Genomic DNA, 23,380 nt, shown 5'->3' with positions numbered 1-23,380 from the left:
CAAACACAGGTGGATATCGAATATGGATCGGCTGTTGAGCTTAATTATTACTTTCCGGTTGTACCTCTTACAAATATCTACTAAGCATACTTGACGGATTATCAAAGTCGACTTTCTCGAAAACAGAGCTTTAAAACAAAAACATTTATTCCGTATTTTCGACTTGTTTTCTTGTGTAGAGCCCAGCAATACTTAACTAACCATTGCGACATGATACAACCTGACCGCTCGAGTTGTATAAATTAAATCTATAACATGAAAATTACGAGGCAGTTACAAACAACGGAAAACCATATCTTAAACCTTAATTTTCTATAAGATATAGTTAGCGAAATTTCCATAGTTCCATGTGTGATTTCTTCGTAATTTTAAATCAATTCTTAAAAAACATATAGATTCAAAATAAAATATTTACAAGATAAGATAATACAAAGCATGTGCAAAATTTTTATAGTTCTAGTTAATAAATAGTAGGTTACTTACTCTGTAAAATCAAAATGTTAATATGGTATACTGCTACAATTTTTCCAAATATCTTGAAAAATACGGTAAGTTACCTTCGGGTTCTACCGATTATGAATATCTATTAGATACGCATACATGACGCACTTACAAAGTTGTTTATTTCGAAAAACTCTGATAGTATATAGGCTAGACGTACATATATACGTAAACCGAAAAGACTTATAATTAAATGTGGAACAAAGGCGGAATAATAATTGTCGTAGGATATGTATTAGAAAATGTTCTTTATAGTTTATAGAGTTTATATTTGTCGACGTAAAACTTTAGGCTTTAGACTGTACTCTGTGGAAAAGCCCACATCCTAGGGTTATTGGGAAATACCTGAGTCCCCTTCATTTTATTGAAGGCCGTCCTCCCTTCAGGTATGAAGGTACGTACCGCCGCCGTCGCGTTTGGGCATCAGTTTTAATTGTGCGCCCGTCTTGTACCTCCTTCTTCATATAATCAACTATCTTCCTTCCACCGTCGTAACATATAATAATTTTCGCACAACCCTTCAACAATATTTTTTAATAATTATATATCCGGCTATGAAAAACTGTGATAGCAAGTGCATGCTGGAAATTGATTAGGACATAAGGTATCATAACTGTTAAAAATTTTATGTAAAAATTTATGCATGACTGCTTGTGGACCTGATTTGGCCAAAATCTTATTTAAGGGTGGGGACGGACCCAGCGAGTGTGCGGCATACTCACACCAATCAGGTAAGCGGACATACATTATATACGAGAATCGAAGGGGTTTCGGATGTTACGTCTTCCGCCATGATAACACAAAGATGTGAATTTTGAATAAAAGCGTATATTTTGTTTTGGTTACTTTCATATTTGCCTTTCAAATTTGCGTTGTTTCCATAATAACCCAAAAACACTGACTCGTAGCTTCGGGATTTTTCCTTACGAGCGCTGATTATTTATTGACGTAATTGGTATTGCCTCGTGACCGACAACGTGCTGCCGAATATTACGATATCCGCCTCGAAAAAAGCAAAAGTATAACTTCTGGTTATCCAAGCCAGATTGAACTTTTATCAAGCCCGCGAATTCACTCAAAATTCACGTTTTTGCGTTATCAAGATGGAGAACGTAATGTCCGGAATCCTTGAGATTCCCGACAATATGCATGTCTGCTGGCCTGATCGGTGTGAGTACGACGCACACTCACTGCGTCAGTCCCCACCATTAATTCAGAAAAAGAAAAACTTTTGAGTGCAGCTATAGAAATTTCACTGACTGTGTGAACTGCTCGTGGCCACGCCCACTATCTTCCAGGCTCGTGACTCATAAAAACAGGGAACATCGAGCAGGAGATAAGTATTCGCACGGCCATCGACGACAGAAGAATTGTGACGACATTATTAAATCCGAACATAAGCACGCCATGTGCATATTCATTTAAGAGAACCACCCAGACACTTGCGTAAACCACCCTCTTACAGTGAGTCGATCGAGATGGAAAGTGGTTCGATCACGGCATCGAGGATAGCACTCGGCGCTGGCTCTCAATTGCTTTTTCTAATTTCATTAAAATTGTTGATCGCGATCTTCAGACCAGATATCGTGGATGTACAACACAGAGTGAAACCAGTGTCGTTGGAAAATTTGAAAGATGAATACGATTTCGTGGTGATCGGAGCTGGATCGGCTGGTTCAGTGGTAGCCAATCGACTGTCAGAGAATGGAAACTGGTCGGTGCTTCTGCTCGAAGCTGGCCTGGATGAACAGACTATTTCGGACGTACCTGTAATGGCTTTGAATTTGGAATTGACCTCTATGGATTGGCAGTTCAAAACTGAGCCGTCGAATGAGTATTGTCTAGCGATGAATGGGAAACGGTGCAACTGGCCACGTGGCAAGGTAAAACAATTAATAACGTAGCGAGCAAAGCTGGATAAAATAGTATTAATTTGTCCGGAAAGTAATTTCGTTATTCGTGTAGATATGTCATTGCTTCCATTTGTTACTACTTGTCTAAACATCATTCAAAGCCGCAAAATCATTGGATGTCACGACAGCTGACATTGCGGATGTCGTTTCGCGCTTTATAGTATTTTATAGCCTTTCAAGCATTTTTTAATCATCGCATCAAATATGCAAAATCAACGTGAGCATTATCATCGTCTTTTGCTTTTTTAGTAGCGCAAGGGTGAAAATACAGCGGACAAAAGAAAATGTTCTGTGTTGTCTCTTCTCTACATCGCTTTTTAAGCGGTGTAAATTCCATTTCAAATAATGAGATGAAGAGAACACGAATGATAAGAATGTGTCCGATAAGATAAATATGTAAAAGCTTACGCATTGTGAATTCAGTCCAAATTTCAAGGTTGCATAAGAGCGAATAGTAAATAGTACATACGCTTATTTATTTAAATAATTACGCCGGCCGCGCTCGCGTATGCGTGACAAGTGATGCGATTGGTACCAATACTATAAATGATGCTTGATCCAATTCGCTACCAAAGTACTCAATACAAAGTACAGATACGTACCAAAGTGTAAGCTACTTGAAATCAATTATCGATACCGATACTTCTTGTATTGATACAAGTCGAATACGGTACCAATATCGAAACAATAGTTTCGATAATAGTTGGATACCTAACGGAATATATCACGATACCCGATATCGTAGTGTATTGGTATCAATTCAAGAAGTATCGGTATCGACAATTGATACCAAGAATCCTTGACTTTATTATATGTATATCGATACCAAGTCGAAACATATAGAATGGTATTGATAATATCGATACGCTATCGGTCCCATCAAGACGCGTGTCTCCCTTTCACGACCGGTTACCGGCCGCTGTCTGATGTTTGGCTGAACTTCACTTCAGGGGACCAAAAATTTTTAACTTTTTTGTTTAAATAACTCTGTAGATTTTGACGAGAAGATACGAAAAATCCAAGTTACGCGTAAATGTCGCCCGCGGAGGGCAGTTGAACCTGCGTGACACTTGCCGGTGCGGCGCAAACCTAACGGCGCGGCGATGCGAAAAATATGCGCCCTCGAAGTGTTAAAGTATGCGCACAACTTTGAAAATGAAATATCTTATTGGATGCGATAAGTTGTTAAAATTGGAAAATAGTATTTTATATGAAGAATTTTTACAATATTTGGACATCGTCTTGAAATATTTAAAGTATTTTTGCAAAAAATAATGGATCCTGTCCAATACATTTACGACTTCAAATTGTTTCCCAAAGGCAAGATATATTGTTCGTCAATATATAACAACAAGATATATTACATATAAGAGACATCAAGCGCAGATCGGTCATAAGTAACGCAGGTTTTCAAGGTATTAAAACATTAAAAAAAAAGAACGGAGTATTAAAATTATCTAAAACATGTTGACGTACCATCTATATTTTTCGTGATCTTTGCTCCGGGAATTTAAAATGTAATACCCTGTAAAATTGGGTATTCACTACAATTTCGTTCACATATAGGAAATTCTAATGTGCTAATAACTTTGCAATTTTTGAAAATATTCAAGGTACTCGGAGGGAGCAGTGTGCTGAACGCGATGATGTATGTACGTGGCAACAAGAGAGACTATGACAACTGGGAAAAGCAGGGAAACCCAGGCTGGGATTTTGAGAGTGTGTTACCTTACTTCAAGAAGTCAGAGGACATGAGGGTCGAAGAGTACAAGAATTCTTCTTATCATCAGACCGGCGGACACTTAACTGTCGAGTATTACAAATACCAATTTCCCATAAGCGAATATATGATAAAGGCAGGTACAGAGGCAGGATACAATGTCGTGGATATCAATGGACCCACACAAACCGGATTCACTTATTCTCCCGGTACTTTGAGAGACGGATTGCGATGCAGCACTGCGAAAGCTTTCCTTCGGTCTGCTTCCGAAAGAGAAAATCTGCATATCAGTGTGAATTCGTATGCGGAGAAGATACTGATAGGTGAGTGCAGACAAGTAATATTAATGCTAGTCCAGGATCCTTTTTTTAAATAATATTTGAAGATGTACTAGAATCCAAACTATACTATAAAATAGTTCCAAGCAAAAAGCATTCGTACAACTTTCGAGATCAAGGTGAAAAATATTTTTACGAGACAAAATATAACTGTGAACCATTTTTGCAGACAGTGATTCGAAGACGGCATATGGCGTCCAATTTCTTTTCGGCTCAGACCGCCGCACGGTCAAAGCAAAACGCGAGGTCATTTTATCCGCTGGTGCTATACAATCGCCACAATTGTTGATGTTATCGGGTGTCGGTCCAAAAGATCATTTAAATGAAATAGGGGTGGATACCGTGCACGATGCACCCGGCGTTGGTGAAAATCTTCAGGATCACGTGGCGATTGGTGGCATGGCTTACTTAGTAGACCCACCAGAGAGTTATACGGCCGAACAACCCTTTACCTTCATTGAGCCGGAGTCCGTGAATGCGAAAACTCTCAAGGAATTCGCTATAAATCGCAAAGGACCTTTGTACGCGATGGCTTTTGTGGGGGGTATGGGTTTTATTAATACCAAGTAAGTACTATGTTGCAGTAAGGAATAAATATTATGGTAAAGTGTTAATTATTACTATTAGTTATTACTACAATTAAAATAATTAAATATGTCAATACTAAAGAAGAGGGTATAGTTTGTTATTAATACGGCAAACAAATGTTGTTTTAGGTATGCAAACAAGACAGATGATCATCCTGATATACAGTTAATCCTGACTAGTACTACAGACGCTTCCAGCGGCGGTGATACCTCAAAGAATGCTTTCGGTATCACAGATGATTTCTACGCAGCTATGTACCAGAACATTTTGTACAAACCTTCATACTCCGGCCTTCCGATTTTGCTGAGGCCTCGTAGCAGAGGATACGTTAAGTTGCGCTCAAAAAACGTGGACGATCATCCGATCATCGTCCCCAATTACTTTAAGGATCCACATGACCTCGACGTTTTGGTAAGTAATCTTCATTCAATGTATTCATACCACCAGGTCGGTTCACTTTCTGAATATTTTGAGGGAACAATATTTACAATGTTTTCGAAATTGTTTACAGCCCAATGATTTGAAAAGAAATATTTCTTTTATGTCCATATTAGCATAATAATCCGGAGTATATTAAGGAAAATCCAAACGCAATAGAATTTTATTTGTAGAACTTGCATATAGACTTTGGTGTTTGTGCATATTATTATTTTCTTCTTTTAATCACCGAAACAACTGAGGCCGTGCAGCGTTATCCTATTCAGGAAAATGTTGTTCAGAATGATGACCTTGACAATATATTTTAAGGTCATTGAAATCAGCGAGTCGCCCTTACTCCAAATGTTTTCCTAGCAATTATTCCAGTCTTTTGAATAAACGGTTTCAATTTATTGGTGTATTAATAAAAATGATTTCTTAATCATTATAGGCAGAAGGAGCGGACTTCCTGTATAAGCTAAGCAAGACCCCAACTTTGAGAAGCATAAATGCCACATCGAATCCGAATCTAATCCCGGAATGCGCACATTTGGGATTTCCATCAATCGATTACTGGAAATGTTTCGCAAGATTCTACTCAATGACGATTTATCATCCGTGCGGGACTTGCAAAATGGGTCCAGCTTCTGACAAGATGGCCGTCGTGGACCCGAGACTTAGGGTACACGGAATTAAAAGTTTGCGAGTCGTTGATGCATCGATTATGCCGAATATCGTCTCCGGGAATACAAATGCGCCAACCATTATGATAGCTGAAAAGGCTGCAGACATGATCAAAGAAGACTGGGGATCGCAGATCACCTCCTGAACATGCTCTTCTGGGTCTACTCCATCGGAAAATGTTGATCCCATGAAGTATTTGAAATTATGGCAAATTTATTAATATTGTACGAGTTAAATATCTTAGTTCCTCGGTATTAATATTATGGTCTTTTAGAAAAGTACATATATCAAATGACAGGGTGGTTGTTAGGGTTTATTGTTTACACATTGTCGCTTATTTTGAAGGTGTTCAAGAAATATAATTTTGGGAATCGGAATCATAAGTCGTGCTGAATTTTATTTGCAATAGTAAATGTTGATTCAGGGATAATAAAACGTTGAATATAAAATGAGTTCTCAGTTAAAGAGGACAAATTTCAATTGTATTCGTTCAGCAGTAGTTACAAACGATTTTCATCATATACAATGTGTTATAATTTTAAAAATCAGTTGGGCTTGTGTTATTTAGTTACACGGTTTATGGAGGTTAATATTCAAAAGAAGTTTACTATAGAAAGAAATAGATGTTTTGAACACCGACAATGTATTGTGCTTTAACATAAACTAATGGATGTGGGTGTAGTTTAACATTAGGTATATTTCCTAATCGGGTTTAGAAATGTCCAAGGATTTAGTTAGTGGATATTTAGTAGGTATGGATCAATTAGTAGATGGCATATTTTGTGTTAAACTCGCATTTCAGAAATGTTAAATTAAACGTTGAAATTTAAATAATAAAAAATATCGAACGGTATTATGAAATATTTCTTCGATCTCCCAGAAAAAATAAAAAGGACATCCTTACAAATTTCTCTTTAAAGAATCGACGAGTACAGGATTCATCGAGCTTCGCAGCAAAAATTCCTTTGATCATCCCCTGACAAAGCATTCAAACAGTACTTTACATATGAACTCACACAGACAGTACAGACAAAAGCGCGAGTAGACACATACTTTACGGACAGAATCAAGTAGACAGTCGGTACAATCAGAAACATTCGGTCAGAAACAGTCGGTCCAGTTAGAACAAGCAAGCAGACATTTAGTTCAAATAGAGTAAACATTCGGTATAGTCAGAAGTAAAAACAGTCAGACAGTCAGTCAGAATTTGCTGAGATGCAACCCTCAAGTTGCACTTCGCAATTAAATCCAGTGTTCGACCCAAAAATGTTGAGACAATTCGTTTAGTCCAACATCAGTGGATTTGTACAAAATTTTTCAGATGTATCATCTTATAATTTTTCGAGTTTATATTTTTTATAAAAGTATATATAATAGTTAGATATTAGGCTGCGAAACACTGTGACAGCGAGTGAATACTGGTAATTGAATAGGACATTAACCATTTGAGTCCCATGGGTCAAGGAAAAACACGGTCGAAAAATGCCTAACAGCGCGATAGCACTTGTCTTAACCCATTACGAAGAGAGCCAAGCGGCGCGATAGTGCTCGTCTGAGAAGATAACAATGAAATACGAAATGTGTTAGTTGTATTATTTACATTTAAAAAATCAGCTAGGTGGTGTCAAGTTGAGCGCGTTACGTCCACAGTGCACCGTCAGTTGTCCATAGCGTTCAAAAATGTACTGGGGCTTTTCAGCAGAAAATCTAAACAACGCGATCGCTCTGGTTGGGACTCAAACGGTTAGGGTACTATACCTGTTCAAAATTTATGCGTGACTGCTTGTGGACCTGATTTTGCCTGAAGCTTATTTAACGGTGGGGACTGACCCAGTGAGTGTGCGACATACTCACACCAATCAGGTTAGCAGACATACATTATATACGAGAATCGAAGGGGTTCCGGATGTTACGTTTTCCACCTTGATAACGAAAAGATGTGAATTTTTAGTGAATTTTGAACAAAAGATCAATCTAGCACGGATAACTCTTCAGAAGTCTCACTTTTAAACATATTTTGTTGATTATTTCCATATTTGAGGCGCAAATCGTAATAACCCAAAAACACTGATTCGTAGCTCCGGTATTTTTCCTTACGAGCGCTGATTATTTATTGAAGTGATTGATATTGCCTCGTGACAGGCAACGTGCTGCCGAATATTACGATTTCCGCCTCGAAAACTCAAAAGTAGGACTTCTGGTTATCCAAGCCAGATTGAACTTTTATCAATCCCGCGAATTCACTCAAAATTCACATTTTTGCATTATCAAGACGGAGAACGTAATGTCCGGAATCCTTGAGATTCTCGAAAATAAGTATGTCTGCTGGCCTGATTGGTGTGAGCACGCCGCACACTCACTGCGTCAGTCCCCACCATTAATTTAGGAAAAGAAAAACTATTTAGTGGGACTATGGAAATTTCACTGACTGTGTGAACTGCTCGTGGGCACGCGCGCCATCGTTCATGCTCGTCGGGCTTATAAAAACACGGAACATCGAGCAGGATCTAAGTATTCGCACGGCCATCGACGACAGAAGAGAATTGTAACGACATTATTACATCCGAATATCGGTGCGCCGTGTTCATATTCATTTAAGAGAACCATCCAGACACTTGCGTGAACCACCCTCTTACAGTGAGTCGATCGAGATGGCAAGTGGTTCGATCACAGCATCGAGGATAACACTCAGTTCTGGCTCTCAATTGCTTGTTCTAACTTCATTGCAATTGTTGATCGCGATCTTCAGACCAGATATCGTGGATGTACAACACAGAGTGAAACCTGTGTCGTTGAAAAATTTGAAAGACGAATACGATTTCGTGGTGATCGGAGCTGGATCGGCAGGTTCAGTGATAGCCAATCGACTGTCAGAGAATGGAAACTGGTCGGTGCTTCTGCTGGAAGCTGGCATTGATGAACAGACTGTTTCGGACGTACCTATAATGATGCCGGAGTTGCAATTGACTCCTATGGATTGGCAGTTTAAAACTGAGCCGTCGAATGAGTATTGTCTAGCGATGAATGGGAAACGGTGCAACTGGCCACGTGGCAAGGTAAAACAATTGATAATGTTAGCGAGCGAAGCTCGATAAAATAGTATTAGTTTGTCCGGAAAGTAATTTCGTTATTCGTGTAGATATGTAAGTGCTTCCATTTGCTACTACTTGCCTAAACCTCATTCAAAACCGCAAAATCACTGCATACCACGACAGTTGACAATGCGGATGTCACTTCGTGCCTTATAGTATTTTATAGCCTTTCAAGCATTTCTTCATCATCGCATCAAATATGGAAAATCAACGTGTGCATTATCATCGTCTTTTGCTTTTTTAGTAGCGCAAGAGTAAAAATACAACGAACGAAAGAAAAAGATGTGTGTTGTCTATGGAGAGAATGTACCATCAAATTACCGTCCCTTTCGTTTTTTTCCAATGCTTCTTAAGCGGTGTAAATTTCATTTCAAATGAACTCGAAAAAACTCATATAACTCAATTTTTGGCTAATAAAGAAACAAGAATTGAACGAGCCATGGATCCCCTAGTTGCAAGAAGATCGCAAATGATCATAAAACAGAATGCTATAAAAGCTATTCTAAATAGTTAAAAATAGCTTTTCCTTTGTTTTTCCATTGGTAAAACTGACTTTCCGAACAAGTTACTATGTTAAACAGTAAACAGTAGGGAGAATGAGAAAGAGGACATGAATAATTAGAATGTGTCAGATAAGATAGATACGTAAAAAGTGACGCTTTCTGCATCGAGTCCAAATTTCAAGGTTGCATAAGAAAGTAAAGTAAATACTACATAAGGCTATTTATTTAAATACTTTGCCGGTCGCGCTCACGTATGCGTGACAAGTGATGCGATTGGTACCAATACTATCAATCATACTCGATCCAATTCACTACCAAATTACTCAATAGAAAGTACAGATACGTACCAAAGCGTAAGCTACTTGGTATCAATTGTCGATACCGATACTTCTTGTATTGATACCAATCCAATACGGTACCAATATCGAAACAATAGTTTCGATAATGGTTGGATACCTATCGGAATATATCACGATACCCGATATCGTAGTGTATTGGTATCAATTCAAGAAGTATCGGTATCGACAATTGATACCAAGAATCCTTGACTTTATTATATGTACATCGATACCAAGTCGAAACATATAGAATGGTATTGATAATATCGATACGCTATCGGTCCCATCAAGACGCGTGTCTCCCTTTCACAACCGCTTATCGGCCGCTGCCTGATGTTTGGCTGAACTTCACTTCAGGGGACCAAAAATTTGTAACTTTTTTGTTTAAATAACTCTGTAGATTTTGACGAGAAGATACGAAAAATCCAAGTTACGCGTAAATGTCGCCCGCGGAGGGCAGTTGAACCTGCGTGACACTTTCCGGTGCGGCGCAAACCTAACGGCGCGGCGATGCGAAAAATATGCGCCCTCAAAGTGTTAAAGTATGCGCACAACTTTGAAAATGAAATATTTTATTGGATGCGATAAGTTGTTAAAATTGGAAAATAGTATTTTATATGAAGAATTTTTACAATATTTGGACATCGTCTTGAAATATTTAAAATATTTTTGCAAAAAATAATGGATCCTGTCCAATACATTTACGACTTCAAATTGTTTCCCAAAGGCAAGATATATTGTTCGTCAATATACAACAAGATATATTGCATATAAGAGACGTCAAGCGCAGATCGGTCATAAGTAACGCAGGTTTTCAAGGTATTAAAACATTAAAAAGAAAAGAACGGATTATTAAAATTATCTAAAACATTTTGACGAATCATCTATATTTTTCCAGATATATGCTCCGGGAATTTAAAATGGAATACCCTGTAAAATTGGGTATTCACTACAATTTCGTTCACAAATAGGAAGTTCTAATGTGCTAATAACTTTGCAATTTTTGAAAATATTCAAGGTACTCGGAGGGAGCAGTGTGCTGAACGCGATGCTGTACGTTCGTGGCAACAAGAGAGACTACGACAACTGGGAAAAGCAGGGAAACCCAGGCTGGGATTTCGAGAGTGTGTTACCTTACTTCGAGAAGTCAGAAGACATGAAGATCGAAGAGTACAAGAATTCACCTTATCATCAGACCGGCGGGCACTTAACAGTCGAGTATTTCAAATACCGATTTCCCATAACCGAGTATCTGATAAAGGCAGGTACAGAGGCAGGATACAATGTCGTGGATATCAATGGACCTACTCAAACCGGATTCACTTTTTCTCCCGGTACTTTGAGAGACGGATTGCGATGCAGCACTGCGAAAGCTTTCCTTCGGTCTGCTTCCAAAAGGAAAAATCTTCACGTGAGTGTGAATTCACGTGCGGAGAAGATACTGATAGGTGAGCGAAGACAAGTAATTTTAGAATTCTTTAAATAAGTTTGAAAATACTAATATTCTGATTCGTGTTTATTGGGAATTTTCTTTAATTTTGTTGAGCTGTGCCCACCTTCATTCTCTTCGTTTCTAATCTCGAGTATTGAATTTAATATTAATTTCAATTGAGTTTTTGTTTCAATATTGGTTTTCATAGATTCTATGAAGTCGGTCTATCGTAAAAGCGTGGATATCTTTTGTTTATCACTGAGTATATTAATTTCATTTGTTTTAAGATTGGAAGTTTACTTAGACTTGTTTAGTCTGTAACACACTCTAATTATACTGTAAAACGAATCCTGGACATGAATCCGGAATAGACTACAGAATTTTTTCACGGAAGAAGCAATCGTCCAACTTTCACGGTTAAGGTTGAAAATATTTTTAAAACAAAAAAATGTAATTATGAATCATTTTTGCAGACAGCGATTCGAAGACGGCATATGGCGTCCAATTTCTATTCGGCTCACACCGCCGCACGGTCAAAGCAAAACGCGAGGTCATTTTATCCGCTGGTGCTATACAATCGCCACAATTGTTGATGTTATCTGGTATCGGTCCAAAAGATCATTTAAACGATATAGGGGTGGATACCGTGCACGATGCACCCGGCGTGGGTGAAAATCTTCAGGATCACGTGTCGATTGGTGGCATGGTTTACTTAGTAGACCCGCCAAAGAAATACACGGGCAGACAACCCTTTACTTTCACTAAGCAGTCCTTGAATGTGGAAGGACTCAAGGAATTCGCTATAAATCACAAAGGAGTCTTATACACGTTGCCTCTGAGTGAGGGTATGGGTTTTATTAATACCAAGTAAGTACTATGTTGCAGTAACGAATAAATATTATGATAAAAGGTATAGCTGGATAATGGGGTCAAATGTGACCGTAATCTTAATTGATCTTTCACTGATCTTTCACACCATTAGATAGGACCCAACACAAAGGTGATACCCTGATCGCAAAGGGTGAGGACGGATTAATGAATCATGCTCTATTCTCACGTTTTGCTTGACAAAAAATTACGAAAAAATTCATCAACATTCTACCTAATACCGCACACGAATCTGAATTTTTTCTGAGTTTTTGACTGCAAAATGGATTTTTAAAATAATTCAGAAAGTTAAAATTGCTAATTTAATATTGAAGCTATCAGACGACCGCGTTTATACAGTTATGCTAGTCGTGTCGAATTATGATAATCAACGAGTATTTTTGTCGAATTTTTCAGATTAGGCGAACATGTTTGAAGAAGATATGAATTTTAAAAGATCCGAAAAATGCATATTTCTCATAGAAGTTTTAGAAATACCAGATTTATATAAATTCTGTAATAAGGTATTATCGAAAGCGATGGTCCTAATTTTTCTCACATTTTTTTTTTGTGAACTACATCATAGTTATTGAAATAATAAATCGACGTTCTCGATGTTTCTTTATTTTTCTGTATGTATATTACGTAAGATTGAACACTTCTATATCCACAGAAACAGTGTACGTGATTAAAATGTCCGTTCAAAATTATAGAATTTTATAGTACGCGTTAGATTCAAATATACCTATACATACGAAACTTCTCGGCACACGCGAAATAGAGAAATGAATCAACAGGATCACTTACCGTTCCCGTAGATTGTCAGGACTTACACACAGACTGACACAGACACGGGAGCACTACGATGTTTACTTTAACGAACGACACGCGACGAGAGTCAACACAACAGTGACCCCCTCGAGTTTTGGTGACGCGACGCGTCGATCCTTGATTCCCCCACCCTACTCCTTATCTGCGCCTAATGTGACGCGCTTCGCACGCGAAATCCTAAATTGCAGGACCGTACCCCCTCGAGTGGTCCTCGGCCCCGGAACATATCGCAAAAAGCCATAGCAGCCGCACCTCGCAACCGAGGGAGGTCAATAAAAATAATTTTGTTATCCCCCTCCACGACCCACAGGAGGCCGTCAAAGTACGAGGAAAACATTAAAAATGTAATATTGTCTCCCTTTACACGATCTTCCCAATACTCAGGTGCAATTTAAAAGAAAACTATTAGGAATAGTCGAGTTGGGATTAGACAATCCGAAAGCTTACATCTTCTAGAATTTAAAACGATTTAAAGACAAGTAATCGTTATTGCATCTTAAAAATTATAGCTTCATCAAGGGAGCACAAGTTTTTCGCCTAAATTTGAACTTTAAATCTGCACATCTCAGACGACTAAAATGACGTCGCAAATTTTGCAACGTCACAGTACATAGAAATGGTTGGGTTAATCGATGGAAACTAGTGAATATATTTTTGTTCAAATTACTCTTTTAAAAAGTTCAAAGATACTATTAAACTGCTGTTATTACCACAAATAAACGAATGTAATATGTCAATAATGAAGAAAAGGGTATAGTTTCAAACAAATGTTGTTTCAGGTATGCAAACAAGACGGATGATCATCCTGATATACAGATATTCCTGTCAAGTATGACAGACGCTTCCAGCGGCCGTGGTAATGCCTTAGACAGTGCTGTCGGTATTACAGATGATTTTTACGCGGCTATGTACAAGAACATTGAGTACAAACCTTCGTACTCCGCCATTCCTCTTATGCTGAGGCCTCGTAGCAGAGGATACATTAAGTTGCGCTCAAAAAACGTGGACGATCATCCGATCATCGTTCCCAATTACTTTAAGGATCCACATGATCTTGACGTATTGGTAAGAAATCTTCATTCATTGCACTTATATCACAAGCTCAGTTTACATTCTAAATATTTGCTATCTTTTCGAAATTGTTTACAGCCCAATTGTTTGAAAAGAAATATTTCATTTATGTCCGTATTAGCATAATAATCTGGAGTATATAAAGGAAAAATTCAAACGCAATAAAATTTTATTTGTAGAACTTGCATATAGACTTTGGTGCTTGTGCATATTATTATTTTCTTTTTTTAATCACCGAAACAACTGAGGCCGTGCAGCGTTATCCTATTCAGGAAAATGTTGTTCAGAATGATGACCTTGACAATATATTTTAAGGTCATTGAAATTAGCGAGTCGCTCTTACACCAAATATTTACCTAGCAATTATTCCAGTCTTTTGAATGAGCGGTTTCAATTTATTAGTGTATTAATAAAAATGATTTCTTAATCATTATAGGCGGAAGGAGCGGACTTCCTGTATAAGCTCAGTCAGACCCCAACTTTGAGAAGCATAAATGCCACATCGAATCCGAATCTAATCCCGGAATGCGCACATTTGGGATTTCCATCAATCGATTACTGGAAATGTTTCGCAAGATTCTACTCAATGACGATTTATCATCCGTGCGGGACTTGCAAAATGGGTCCAGCGTCCGACAAGATGGCCGTCGTGGACCACAGACTTAGAGTACACGGAATTAAGAGACTGCGAGTCATTGATGCATCGATCATACCGAATATTACCTCTGGAAATACAAATGCGCCAACCATTATGATAGCTGAAAAGGCTGCAGACATGATCAAAGGAGACTGGGGATCCTAGATCATCTATTGAACTTGCTCTTTTGGATCTACTCCTCCGGAAAATGTTAATGCTATAAAGTATTTTATTAAAGTATTAATAAAGCATTTTATTATCGATATCGTACCAGATACGTATCTTGGATCCCCAGGATTAATTTTATGGTCTTTTATGGTCCTGTTAGGATTTATTGTTTATATAATGTCACTTATTTTGAAGATGTTCAAGAAATACCATTTTGGTAATCGGAATCATAAATCGTACTAAGTATTATTTGAAATAGTAAAAGTTGATTCGGGGATAATAAAACATTGAAAATAAAATAAGTTCTTAGTTAAAGAGGACAATTTCATTTGTACTCGTTGAACACTATTTACAAATGATTTTAGTGATATACAATTTGTTATAATTTTGAAAATCACTGGTTGGTTACACGGTCTATGGAAGTTAATATTAAAAAGAGATTAATTTAGTATTTCTTAAAATTCATTATACAAAGAAATGGATGTTTCGAACACCGAGAATGTATTGTGCTTTAAAATAAACAGTTAATGGAAGTGGGTAGATAGGTATGTGTAAAATGAAGATTATTTTTTATATGAAATATCCTGGTATACTCTTCCTGATAATTCCGCATATTTAATATTACCTATATGTCTTAATCGAGTTTAAAAATGTCCGAAGGATTTAGTAGGTATGGATCAATTAGTAGATAGCATATTTTGTGTTCAACTTACATTTCAGAAATGATAAATTAAGCGTTGAAATTTAAATAATAAAACATATCGAACGATATTTTGAAATATTTCTTCAACCTCCCAGAAAAAATAAAAAGGACACCCCTACAAATTTCTCTTTAAAGAATCGACGAGTACAGGATTCATCGAGCTTCGCAGCAAAAATTCCTTTGATCATCCCCTGACAAACCACTCAAACAGTACTTAACATATGGACTCACACAGACAGTACAGACAAAAGCGCGAGTAGACATACTTTACGCACAGAATCAAGTAGACAGTCGGTACAATCAGAAACAGTCGGTCCAATTAGAACAAACAAACAGACATTCAGTTGAAATAGAGTAAACATTCGGTATAGTCAGAAGTAAAAACAGTCAGACAGTCAGTCAGAATTTGCTGAGATGCAACCCTCAAGTTGCACTTCGCAATTAAATCCAGTGTTCGACCCAAAAATGTTGAGAGAATTCGTTTAGTCCCGCATCATTGGATGGTCCTTCGACCCATAGTCCAGACCAAGATCAATATCCAAAGGTCTCGATTGACTCAGTAGTCGAGTCCTTAACAACCAAATAACCGCCCGTGGAGATTTGTACAAAATTTTTCCTGCAAAAATGTCTACCTAGCTTTTCAAGTTTAAAATATTTTGATTGCGTCGTATAGTAGTCGCCACGAGGAACAGAAGTCTCACAGGAACCCTAGGTCGCAAATTAACTGTTCTCTTGGCAAACTACTTGGCAAAAATAGGCAAACACAGGTGGCTATCGAATAAGGATCAGCTGGTTGAGCTTAATTATTACTTTCCGAGTCTACCGGTTACAAATATCTACTAATCATGCGTACTTGACGGGCTTTCAAAGTCGGCTTCACGGAAACAGAGCCTTAAAACAAAAACATTTATTCCGTATTTTCGACTTGTTTTCTCGTGTAGAGTCCAGCAATCCTTAACTGACCATTGCCACATGATACAACCTTACCTCTCGAATTGTATAAATTAAATCTATAATATGAAATTTACGAGGCTGTTACAAACAACAGAAAACCTTGTCTTAAACCTTATTTTTCTATGAACTACAGTCAGCGAAATTTCCATAGTTCCATGTATAATTTCTTCGTAATTTTAAATAAATTTTTAAAAACATATAGATTCAAAATAAAATATTTACAAGATAAGATAATACAAAGCCTGTGCAAAATTTCTATAGTTCTAGTTAATAAATCGTAGTTTATTTACTCTGTAAAATCGAAATATTACTATGGTATACTGCTACAATTTTTAAAAATATCTTGAAAAATACGGTTAATCATACTTTTAATTAATATTTGTATATCACTTGTAATCAGTGAAATAAAAATATATCTAACTATTCCAGTCGGTAACGCCTAAAATTACAATCGATATCAATTTAAAACGCACGATAGTAGATATATTATATTAAACATAGAAATAGAAATTCCAAATGTGGAACAAACGTGGAATAACAGTAGTAGTAGGATATGTATTAGAAACTATTCTTCATATATTCTAATACAGATATAAAATTGTTAGATACCTGGCTGCGAAATACTGTGATAGCAAGTGAATGTCGGTTAAAAAATAGTACAATAAGGTACTGCATCTGTTAAAAATTTAAAGCAAAACTTCCCGTATGACTGGGACCTAACTTATGAGCATAACTTGGCCTAAAGCTTATATACTAAAAAAATTTTTTTAAACAGCTATGCAAATTTTGCTGACTGTATAAACTTCTTGCGATCACGCGCACTATCGCTCGGCCCAAGCTCGTGGCACCTATAAAAACAAAGAACACCGAGCAGGAGATTAAGTGTTCGAAGAGGCATCGCTGACAAACGTATTGTAACGACATTATTAAATACGAATATTAGCACGCCATGCGCATATTCATTTAAGAGAACCGTCCAGACACGTACGTAAACCAACCTCTTACAGTGAGTCGATCAAGATGGGAAGTGGTTGGATCACAGCAGCGAGGCTAGCACTCAATGCTGGCCCTATATTATTTTTTCTACTTTCATTGGAATTGTTGATCGCGATCTTCAGACCAGATATCGTTGATTTACAACACAGGGTAAAACCTGTGTCATTGGAAAATTTGAAAGATGAATACGATTTCGTGGTGATCGGAGCTGGATCGGCTGGTTCAGTGATAGCCAATCGGCTGTCAGAGAATGGAAGCTGGTCGGTGCTTCTGCTGGAAGCTGGCATGGATGAACAGACTCTTTCGGACGTACCTTTGCTGGTTCCGGCATTGCAATTGTCTTCTGTAGATTGGCAGTTTAAAACTGAGCCTTCGAATGAGTATTGTTTAGCGATGGATGGGAGACGGTGCAACTGGCCACGCGGCAAGGTAAACCAATTGATAATGTAGCGAGCAGGGCTGAACAAAATATTTTAAATAGTAAACAGTAGAGAGGGCGAGAAAGGGAAAATAATAAATGGTAAATAATCCTAGTTATTTATTAAAAACTTTGAAATTTTTGAAAATATTCAAGGTTCTCGGAGGGAGCAGTGTGCTGAATGCGTTGCTCTACGTTCGTGGCAACAAGAGAGACTATGACGGCTGGGAAAAGCAGGGAAACCCAGGCTGGGATTTCGAGAGTGTGTTACCTTACTTCAAGAAATCGGAAGACATAAGGATCGAAGAGTACAAGAATTCTCCTTATCATCAGACCGGCGGACACTTAACTGTCGAGTATTTCAAATATCGATTACCCGTCACCGATTATCTCATAAAGGCAGGTAGAGAAGCAGGATACAATGTCGTCGATGTCAATGGACCCACACAAACCGGATTCACTTATTCTCCCGGTACTTTGAGAGACGGATTGCGATGCAGCACTGCGAAAGCTTTCCTTCGGTCTGCTTCCAAAAGAGAAAATCTGCACGTGAGTGTGAACTCGCTTGTGGAGAAGATACTGATAGGTGAGTGCAGACGAGTAATTTTAATGCTAATCCAGGATCCTTTTTTAAATAATATTTGAAGATGTACTAGAACCCAAACTGGACTACAGAATTGTTCCAAGCAAAAAGTATTCGTACAACTTTCAAGATCAAGGTTAAAAATATTTTTATAAGACAAAATATAACTGTGAACCATTTTTGCAGACGCAGATTCAAAGACTGCACATGGCGTCCAATTTCTATTCGGCTCAGACCGCCGCACGGTCAAAGCAAAACGCGAGGTCATTTTATCCGCTGGTGCTATACAATCGCCACAATTGTTGATGTTATCTGGTGTCGGTCCAAAAGATCATTTAAATGATATAGGGGTGCATACCGTGCACGATGCACCCGGCGTGGGTGAAAATCTTCAGGATCACGTGTCGATTGGTGGCTTGACTTACTTACTAGACCCACCAGAAAGTTATTCGGCCGAACAACCCTTTACTTTCGTTGCGCCTGAATCCGTGAATGCGGAAATTGTCGGGGAATTCGCTGTAGAACGCAAAGGAGTCTTGTACACGTTGCCTATTTGTGAGGGTATGGCATTTATTAATACCAAGTAAGTACTATGTTGCAGTAACGAATAAATATTATGATAAAGGGTACAGCTGGATAAGAGGGATAATTGTGACCGTAATCCAAATTGGAGTTTCTTCGCACCATTCGATAGGGTCACCAAAGAAAACCTTCTGTGGCAAGTTTCATGTTGGTACCCCTATCACAGACGAGGTATAGGAATAGACAATAGCGATTCCAACGTTACCGATCAAACACAATTTCTGAGCATTATTAGCACGAAGAGAAAATTTTATACTCCATTCGTATTACGTGTATTTAACATCATTTGGCGAGAATAAACGTACGTGATGCTTTGGTTTAAATGTTGAATTCGACTTTTATAAAGCCTTTTGGAGGGGAAAAGTTTGAGGAAAATTATATTTCGCAAATGAACCGTTTAGTGAAGAAATATTGTTATGGATTTCAAAATGTTTTATATTGTGTAGAGTTAGACATAGAGGCATGGGTCTACCACTACTCTGTCGCTTAGGTAGGATATACCTACACGATGCGACTTAGCTCAATGTGTGAGTGCTTATCCTTACATGAACACAATAAGAACCCGAGTCGCACTGGATCTAGTTCTCGAATTCGCCGTTCTCAAAGCGTAGAGGACGCTAAAATCACTGGTATTTTCAGGTGACGGTACTACAGATTCCCATGGACACCAAGTCCCATAAAGTGTCAGGTCTATTCCTATATCTCGTCTGTGCCCCTATCACAAAGATACTTATGGCATGATCATGGTTTAATGAATCATGCTCCATACTTCCGTTTTGCTTAACAAAAAATTACGAAAACATTTATGAACATTCTACCTAATATCGCACACAACACTTAATTTTTTCTAAATTTTTTACTTCAAAATCGATTTTCAAACCATTTCAGAAACTTACAATTGCTCCTTTCATATTGAAGTTAGGAACATTGTATCTTATTGATCGTTTCTTGTGTTGGGTTAATTGATGAAAACTCACTAATATATTTTTGCTCAAAATGTTATTTTAAAAAGTTTAAACATATTTTTGTACTACCGTTACTAGCTGAAAAAAATGAAATATGTCATTAATAAAAATAGGGTAGAGGTTGTTATTAATACGGCAAATAAATGTTGTTTCAGATATGCGAACAAGTCTGACGATCATCCTGATATACAGATCTTTCTGTCATCTGCATCAGACGCTTCCGACGGCGGTGTTTCCATAAAGAAGGGTGCCGGTGTGTCGGATGATTTTTACGCGGATATGTATGAGAACATCCTGTACGAACCTTCATACTGCGCCCTTCCGCTTTTGTTGAGACCTCGTAGCAGAGGATACATTAAGTTGCGCTCAAAAAACGTGGACGATCATCCGATCATCGTTCCCAACTACTTTAAGGATCCACATGACCTTGACGTATTGGTAAGGAATCTTCATTCATTCTATTTATATCAGAAGCACAGTTTATTTTCTCAATACTTTAAAGGAAGAATATTTGTAACATTTTCGGAATTGTTTACAGCACAATGGCTTGAACTTGAAATATTTCTTTTGCTTCTATATTGGCGTAATAATCTGGAGTATGTAAATAAAAAATATAAACGCAATAGAATTTTATTTGTAGAACTTGCATATAGACTTTGGTGTTTATGAATGTTATTATTTTCCACCTTTTAAAACTCAACGTAGGAGATTGTTAAAAATAGTCAAACTTCGTGTTTATCTTCTTTGGAATACAACCAACAAATTCCATAACTGAGAAAATACAAGGAATTTTTCTAATCTAAATTTCTTCAACATAATTTGAGTATTTACTCACTTTAGCATTTCCTCAGCGATTTCATTGCCCTTGAAATATGTTATCGAGATCATTATTCTGAACAACTTTTTCATCCACATGTCACCGCCGCTAGACTTTGATTTTGCATATATTCGCAAAAAACTGTTACGATTTTGTAATCGCGAATTCTGCCCTTATCCAACTAGCGAATTCGTTCTGTAGAGCGGATTCCCTCCCCAAGAAATCTCTTCCCGGCCCATACAAAGTTCGTTTAATATAACAGCGTTTGTTATCGTCGTCCTAATAGGTTTTTGCGAAAATCTAAAAGACTATGGCAGTGCGGCGATATCATATCTAGGACCATGTTGTTGAGAACAATGACCTTGACAATATATTGTAAGGTCATTGAAATCAGCGAATCACACTTATTCCAAATATTTACCTTGCAATTATTCCAGTTTTTGATCGGCCGGTTTCAATTTATTAGTATATTAATAAAATGATTTTTTAATCATTATAGGCAGAAGGTGCGGACTTCCTGTATAAACTCACCCAGACCCCAACTTTGAGAAGCGTAAATGCCAGAGCGAATCCGAATCTAATCCCGGAATGCGCCTCTTTTGGATTTCCATCAATCGAATACTGGAAATGCTTCGCGAGATTCTACACAATGACGATTTATCATCCGAGTGGGACTTGCAAAATGGGTCCAGATTCTGACAAGATGGCCGTCGTGGACCCGAGACTTAGGGTACACGGAATTAAGGGACTGCGGGTCGTTGATGCATCGATTATGCCGAATATCACCTCTGGAAATACAAATGCGCCAACCATTATGATAGCTGAGAAGGCTGCGGACATGATCAAAGAAGACTGGGGATCGTAGATCATCCACTGAACTTGATCTTTTGGATCTACTCTACCGGAAAATCTCGATGCTATAAAGTGTTTGATATTAAGGCGAAGTTGTCAATATCGTATCAGTTAAATATCTCAGATCCTCGGGTTTAATATGCTCTTTTAAAAAGGTATTTAACACTAGGTTTACGGCGCACTAGAAATGACTATTTTACATTACTTTATAAAAATAACATGAATGTATCTATCAATGTTTGTAGCCATTTTTTTAATAATATATATCCAAAGAAGTCAATTTGTTACATAATTGCTCATGGATGCATTTTTACAATATCAAGATTCGCAATTTAAAAATAGTAGAATCCGTCATTTTGACGGGTCCCGTAAATCTAGTTTTAAATGGATTCATAGGGTGCTGGCTTGTTTTACTATTCTAGAAGGATAATCTATTTACAATAATTTACTGTTTATATATTGTCGCTTATTTTTAAGGTGTTCAATAAATTCGATTTTGATAATAGGAATCATAAATCGTACTGAATTTTATTCGAAATAGTACAAGTTGATTCGGGAATAATAAAACATTGAAAATAAAATAAGTTCTTAGTTAAAGAGCACAATTTCAATGATACTGGTTGAACACTATTTTACAAATGATTTTTGTGATATACAGTTTGTTATAATTTTAAATATCAATTCGAACTTGTTAGTTACACGGTTTATGGAGGTTAATATTCCAAACAGATTCGTTTAGTATTTCAAAATATTCATTTTAGGAAGAAATAGATTTTTGAACACCGAACATGTATTTTGCTTTAACATAAAGATGATTTTCGTATGAAGTCTGCTCATTTATCTCATTTACTCTCTATTCTAAGACCGCATTGCTTAATATTACTTATATTTCTTAATGGAGGTTAGAAATGTTAAAAAAAAGTTTATTTTTCTTGTAGAATATAATTACTCGATTGCATATTCTTAAGCTTCCTACACACCTGATCATTTCGATGAATATTGCGCCGAACGGCGAATTTCATCAGTTGCCGGTTTTTTCATCGACAAAATTTAGGTTAGTAGGTAAAACTTTTTAAAAATTTGAACAAAATTTAGGTTGTAGTCCCAAGTCTCTCCTTTACGGACCTGTTTTTAAAGAAGCGGACACTTTAAAATTGACGAAATTAAAATTATTTCAAGTGAACGCTGCACCGCGATACACAGCCTCGCACGGTTGGCGCTGCTTCTACCGTGCACTTCCGTGCAGCGTTCACTTCGAATAATTTTAATTTCGTCAATTTTGAAGTGTCCGATTTTTTAAAAAAAGGTCCGTAAAGTGAACTTCTCTAACAATTTATAATGGTATTAAATCATGTAGCAGTCACACATGTACATGGTGTAAGGACGACAAGTACAGCTGACCGGCCATTG

The 23,380-nt window shown here is 37.4% G+C and overlaps 3 protein-coding genes across 7 annotated transcripts in view; 2 read left to right on the top strand and 1 right to left on the bottom strand.

The window, feature by feature from the left end:
* Flo2 (flotillin-2) overlaps positions 1-23,380 on the bottom strand; it is a 176,078-nt gene that overhangs the window by 33,300 nt on the left and 119,398 nt on the right. The window lies entirely within an intron of this gene.
* Positions 1,810-15,871, top strand: LOC143358973 (glucose dehydrogenase [FAD, quinone]-like). 3 transcript variants are annotated; one of them, XR_013083048.1, is made up of 6 exons: positions 1,810-2,384; positions 4,028-4,457; positions 4,642-5,038; positions 5,189-5,471; positions 5,929-6,913; positions 15,771-15,871. XR_013083048.1 is itself a non-coding variant. In XM_076796540.1 (6 exons), the coding sequence occupies exons 2-6, from the start codon at positions 2,274-2,276 to the stop codon at positions 6,304-6,306; spliced, it is 1,599 nt and encodes a 532-aa protein (XP_076652655.1). In that variant the 5' UTR covers positions 1,810-1,965; positions 2,078-2,273; the 3' UTR covers positions 6,307-7,014. The 3 variants fall into 3 exon arrangements, 2 of the variants coding, with proteins under 2 accessions (XP_076652655.1, XP_076652653.1); XM_076796540.1 differs by lacking the exon at positions 15,771-15,871 and having other exon boundaries at positions 1,810-1,965; positions 2,078-2,384; positions 5,929-7,014; XM_076796538.1 differs by lacking the exon at positions 15,771-15,871 and having other exon boundaries at positions 5,929-7,014.
* Positions 8,798-22,797, top strand: LOC143358820 (uncharacterized). The gene is made up of 10 exons (XM_076796295.1): positions 8,798-9,217; positions 11,113-11,542; positions 12,000-12,393; positions 14,004-14,289; positions 14,732-15,092; positions 17,701-18,182; positions 18,328-18,757; positions 18,941-19,337; positions 20,457-20,739; positions 21,618-22,797. The coding sequence occupies exons 1-10, from the start codon at positions 8,813-8,815 to the stop codon at positions 21,981-21,983; spliced, it is 3,834 nt and encodes a 1,277-aa protein (XP_076652410.1). The 5' UTR covers positions 8,798-8,812; the 3' UTR covers positions 21,984-22,797.

The sequence above is a fragment of the Halictus rubicundus genome, chromosome 11, assembly GCF_050948215.1.
Source record: "Halictus rubicundus isolate RS-2024b chromosome 11, iyHalRubi1_principal, whole genome shotgun sequence".
Classification (NCBI taxonomy): domain Eukaryota; kingdom Metazoa; phylum Arthropoda; class Insecta; order Hymenoptera; family Halictidae; genus Halictus; species Halictus rubicundus.
The sequence above is the reverse complement of the archived record's forward strand: the minus strand, read 5'-3'. Positions and strand labels throughout refer to the sequence as shown.